We start from the raw sequence: 6,124 nt of genomic DNA, 5'->3' as shown, positions 1-6,124 counted from the left end.
AGGGACAGAGCAGAAACCATTCACAAAGTTTCCAAGTTGTCAATTTTTACTTAAGCAAGCTGCTTAATCTTTTCCCCTCAGAGCAGCTGGTGAATTCAAACTCACCCAAATGATTAATCAAACATACTCATGTGGAGGGGAGAAAATTATTACCACATATTTTGACAAGTCCAAAATGGTCCATTCTGTGACATACTGTGTGTCTGACAGAATTGACAAAGCAGGGTTAGATTCTAAAGGCTAAATAAAGTTGCAGACAAGCACACAGAGCTTCCCATGTTTTCTAGTTCATGTAAGCCCTAAAATAGAATTTGAAATCTCATACTAAATGGCTTCAAAATATCCTAAAAATATCTTTTTCTGGATTACGTGCACATGTCACCATTCAGATTAGTTTCTATGACATATTTATAAATCTCACATGATGCAAACTTGTTGAATTAAATAAATTTCCAACTCTATAAAATATATAACCTAAAACAAGGCTGTACATTTCCAGACATTATTAACACTGCTTCCCTAACAAAGTTGTATAAACCAAGGACTAGCAAGTTGTTTATATGCTGTTTTTTATAAAACCTGCTCTTACACAATTCAATATTTAATCTTGATTTAAACTAAAATATACACATACACACAGAGTCCATAAAGATTAATATCCATCTTAACTTTAAAAATGATCACTGAAACATGTGTGAAGTGTGAAAATTTTAAAAAATGTACGGTTAGACATTAATTCTTCTTTTGTGTTATACATCCTTAAAAATTCATTTCTACATTTTTGTTTCCTGGTATATAAAAATAATTAACAAGAACATTTCATAAAAAATTTTGAAAAGAAAGAAAATCAGAGCTTATAGATCTAGTGTTTAAAGTCCAGTAAAAAAGAAACTAACTACAAAACATAAGGCATTATTAAATTTACATTTATACAAAGAAAACATGGTACATACAGTATGTATTCTCAGCAGTGAACTACTAAATTAGTGTTTTTATTAGATCAGTAAATATATGAATAATTTAAGATGTTTGGAAGAAAAAAAAAATGACAAGCTTAAAATGAATTAAGATATGCAGAAAATCAACATATTCATAAAATAATCCCTGAGTCTGAACCCCAAAAGTATGAAATATAATCCAGTAATCAAAATCTTATGGAATTTTTCACAGATTAGCCAATATGGATCAAAATACAATGAGACAAAACCGCTAGATCAGTTAGGCACTTTATTCACAACATGAAGACTGTGCAGGGTGAGAAGAATTCAAGTATCCTTCATTTTTATTGCTGACCTAACATTTTGGTCCAACCAGATAAACTTTATGACAAACTAAGAAAATATATTCTAAAATAAAACACAAACTTTTTTTAAACAGTCCCTCTGTAAGGACTATCCACTTAGTTTTGTATCCAAAGAGGAAATTTGTAGGTGAAAGGAGTTAGGAGTTAGCCTTCGTTACAGACTGGTTCATTTCAGGGTTGAAAATATGGAACGCTTCACGAATTTGCGTGTCATCCTTGCGCAGGGGCCATGCTAATCTTCTCTGTATCATTCCAATTTTAGTATATGTGCTGCCGAAGCGAGCACAAAACACAAACTTTTAAATTCTCAGTAAATGAAACTCAAAATTACTTTAAAAGAACATTATCTGAACAAAACCCACCAGAAATGTCATTAGTTATGAATTCTAGTTATGTTTGAATCCACTTGCAGGAGACAGGTGGGCAATCTCCTCCCTTGCGGTTTTAATGCTTCTGAAATTTCAACTTGATGGCATACAATAAACAATAACAAGAATTTTAACTTAAAAAATGAACATAAATTCTAATTGTGTTACTATTAAGGTGTTGAGATTTATTTACCTCTCTGATTAAAAATATGTGTTCAATAGAAAAATAAGAAAGCACAGAGGAGTTTAAAAAAATTATTTACCATCATTCAACAACTAATGTTAACCTATTGGTTTTTATGATTTTGTTTTATATACACCTGAAGTTAAACTGAAATTATTCTAATATCTATTTTTCCCCAAGTTTCTAAAAATGGAATTTTAAAAAAAACCCTTTATTATTATTTTAGTGAAAGTTTATAGAGTGAATTGGTTTCCATCCAACAACTCCTACATATTGTTTATGGATATTGATTGTAATTTTCACAATGCAAAACACTCTTCTCAATTCCTTTTCTTTCTTTTCTTTTTTGTTTACAGTTTCCATCTGTAAAACAGAAAACTTTTGAGCCCTCAAACTTACTGGCTATGTGTTCTTCTACATATAAAATAGTTTATTTAACTATAATGATAGCCACTGAAACAGTTTTTCATTTTTCATACTTAAGCAGTATTATAAACAGTATTTTGAAGCAGAAAGGATTTTCCTGTATTTAAGCATGTTTCCTTAACTCCCAGAGAGGTCCAACAAAGAATCCACTCCACGTAATCTAAGCCGAAATTAACATTAATTTACAAAATGAACGTAACGTCTAATTTTAAGTGTTAATATTATGGTATTGGGTGTTTTTTTCTTAGCCTCTCTCTTTAAAAATATGTGTTCAATACAAAAATAAGTAAGTACAGAGGCACACTTATGTTCACTTGTCGAGGGTCTTCCCCTCTTTCAATGACCATCCACTTGTCCAAGCATGATGTTCCTTTCCAAAGTATAATATCTTCAAGCAACATGCTCAAGCTCTAGTGTCTGGGTGGTATGGAATTGTGCTGCCAACACATAGGTATGTGGTTCAATTCCAGTTGCTCTAAGGAGAAAGACAGGCAATCTTCTCCTCTGCAATGTACTGCCTCTGAAAACCCTCTGGAGGATCAACTATAGGTCAATTCCAACCTGACAGTACATAACCACAGTACATAACCACAAGAAGCAGCAACTTGCCCAGGGATCTCTGGTGGCCTTACTGGTAAGTAATTGCACTGCCAATGCAAAAGTACACAGTTCAAATCCACTAGCTGGTCCATGAGAGAAAGATGGGAAATCTCTTCCCACACAGGCTTCTGAAAATTTGCTGAAGGATTGGCTATAGGTCAGTTCCAATTTGACAGTACACAACAACAAACAACATGCCCAAAGTTTGTGAGAAAAAGCTTTGCCATCCTCGCCTCCAAGGAGTAGAGTACTCTGGTTGCCCTTTTCTCCAAGGCATATCTTTTGGTTCTTTTGTCAATCCACAGGATAGTCAGTTCTCTTCTCTAACACCACAACTCAAAGGCATCAACTCTTTTTCTATCTTTATTCACTGTTCAGCACAGTAAGAGAGAAAACATCATAGCCTGAATCAGGTACATCTCAATCTTCAAACTGACATCACTGCTTCTCAGTAATTTGGAGAGGTCCCTAGCAGCAGACTTTCCCAATGCAGTATGTCTCTTGATCTCTTGACTGCTGACACCAATGGTGTTGATTGTGGATCAAAGTAAGATCAAATAGTTGACAATTTCAATATTTTATCCATAGATCATGGTGTTACTTAATTGGTCCAGTGGTTAGAATTGGAAGAGCGATGTTAAAATGTAAGGAGTGTCATAAATGCCACAAAATATAACGTGAATGAATATTCAATGAAAAACCAATTTGCCCTTTAAACTTTCACTTAACTAACAATAAATTACATATAATTGTAAAAACAACAGCCACACCTTCCAAAAAAGGTAGCTTTTTAATAACTGTTATTACTTCAAATAGCCAGCCAAAAACACTGACTGACCTAATTAAACTACATCAGAATGTCTGAATACATTTCATGAAAATGCCAAAAGTATTAAACATGTTTTAAAACTTCACTAGGTTGATAAATTGACTTTGTACCATACATTTTCTTTTTTTTTTGTTACTTTTAGCACTTTTAAGAATTTTAAAGTTCACTAAAAACTCTTTCACTTAAATCTAAAAATACCCACTCCACTTTTAACTATGGATACGCAATCTTAACAGGTGATACTAACAAATAATTAGTAGAACAGGAACATAAAGTAAAACAATATTATAGCTGAGTAAACAAGCAAGAATTGCTGATCTCTATTCTGTATCTAGAATACTTAGACAGGCTAACATGCATGAATGCTATCCAAAAGGTTGTCAGTTCAAGTCCAATAGAGGTGCCTCATATAAAAAACCTATAAATCAACAACATAAAAATCAGAATTGAAAATCCCATAGAGCACAGACCTCCTGTAACACACACGGCGTTGCCATGAGCTGAAATCCAGGCAACAGCAACTAGCTGATAAGTGATAGACTATACCAAGGCTTATAAATTCACAATTTAAAAGTTTATCTGGTCAACAGAAATTTTCAACTTTACTATGACTACTGGTTTTTCCAGAATCCTACAACTTTCAGAAGTTGAATTAACTAAAAAATAATAAACTCTCAAAACTAAAATGAAATCCACTACCACCGAAGATATATACCCCCAAATCACAGCAACCCTACCAGTCAGGGCAGAACTACCACATGGGACTTTCAAGGCTATATGTCTTTACAGAAGCAGGCTGCCACCTCTTTGTCCTGCAGAGAAGCTGATGAGTTAGACTTCTGACCAAGCATTTTAATGACCGTGCCACCAGGGTCCTTCAGAAATAATAAACACAAACATTTAATTAGTAATTTTCTCTTTACTACGGGCATGTGGCCAGGAGGGACCAGTCCTTGGAGAGGGACATCAAGCTTGCAAGGGTGGAGGGACAGCGCAGGAGAGGAACACCCTGGATAAGAAGGATTGACACAGAAACCGGTGTAATGGGAGTAGGTGTGCCAGAGGCTGGCTCAGGATAGTGCAGGGTTCAGAGCAGTTGAAGTTAGGGTCGCTGAGGTGCAGGCGACTTGATGACACATAACAATAACAAAAACAATTTTCTCTCATGTTACCTCCTTCATTTAGCCTCACTTTAGCACTTTTCATCAATAAAAAGGCTCTAAGACTAAACAACTCTCCGTATAACAAGATTTTTTTTTTTTATAAGAACCGCAACCCACAGTCTTTGTGTCAATTCCTGGGTTCCCAAAGGCATATATCTTTACAGGAAGATCCTCACTATTTGTCTCCCATGCAGAGTTTGGAGAATTTTAACTGCCAACTTGGCAGCCTGACAGATTACCCATTACACCAGGGTTCCTTGTAGCTAGAATAAAAACCCCAAGCCAGCTCACTGCCATAGAGTTGATTCTGATTCACAGTGTTCCAGCATCAGGCTGCTGAGGTTAAAAGCCTTAATAGGAAACAGCAGTGCAACATAGTATGGACTATGCTACTAGAACTCTTTGATAATAAAAATAGCATCCATGAGTTTCTCTTCTGTGACTTTAGAACCCCTCCTTTTTTGTAAGACACTGAAGACGCTGAAAAAAGTAAGGAAAGAAGTCAGTCTTACCTTTAGTGTAACATCACAGAGTTCTCCATTTTCATAAAATCGAAGGAGAGAGCTATGAAAATCCTTCCACGCTTCATTTGCTTCAAAGGTAAAGGAGTCATCCCCGTCACCATCACTAAGCGAAGATCTGCTCTTTATCTGCTGGGGCTGCTGCCTTTTCCCCTTTGTGGCGTGATTCCTTACTTGTTTTGCACTCAGAGGTTCTGAAGCCATTTGAGAGACTCTCCTTTTAATAGAACTCTCTTCTCAAACAGCCCATTTATTCTCTTTTAAAAGGGGGGACAAGGTAGATGCAGCCCACTAGACTAATTTTCTTTCCCCACCAGATTTATTTAATAATTCCTTCAACGAGACATGTTTCAAGATCCAGTCAACTGCTTTGTCCAGTTTGAGACAAAAAACAAACCCTGCACAAAAACAAAGGAATAAAAAAAATATTCTTAGCATTCATCATTTACTAGCATTAAAAACATAACAATGATTTCTAAAATAAAAGAAAAATGGTTTGCTAGTGTATTTATTTTGTTAAATGCCTCACAATGCACCTTAATGATTCTGTAACTCTGAATTCACTAGGAATATATGAGCAATAACACTGTATGTATACAAGGAAGCTTATGTGCCTAGTGGGTAGGGAGCTGTGCTGCCAATCAAAGGCAGGGGGTTCAAATCCACTAACTGCTCCAAAGGAGAAAGATGAGAAATCTTGTACTGTACAATTACAGCCTCTGAAAATCCA

General features: G+C 35.3%; 1 protein-coding gene across 1 annotated transcript in view; it reads right to left on the bottom strand.

Annotated features, from left to right (window-relative positions):
• Positions 1–5,776, bottom strand: part of KLHL8 (kelch-like family member 8) — a 44,733-nt gene extending 38,957 nt beyond the window's left edge. The window contains exons 1-2 of the mRNA XM_006885242.1: positions 5,735–5,776; positions 5,386–5,698 (exon numbers count right to left, since the gene is read on the bottom strand). Coding sequence (XP_006885304.1) covers positions 5,386–5,598 — 213 coding nt within the window. The 5' untranslated portion in view covers positions 5,599–5,698; positions 5,735–5,776. The remainder of the gene's footprint in view (positions 1–5,385; positions 5,699–5,734) is intronic.
• Positions 5,777–6,124: the final 348 nt, after the last annotated feature.

Source organism: Elephantulus edwardii, unplaced genomic scaffold (assembly GCF_000299155.1).
Source record: "Elephantulus edwardii isolate Elephantulus edwardi_28Jun2011 unplaced genomic scaffold, EleEdw1.0 scaffold00042, whole genome shotgun sequence".
In the NCBI taxonomy this organism is placed as follows: Eukaryota; Metazoa; Chordata; class Mammalia; order Macroscelidea; family Macroscelididae; genus Elephantulus; species Elephantulus edwardii.
This window is presented reverse-complemented; position numbering and strand designations above follow the sequence as displayed.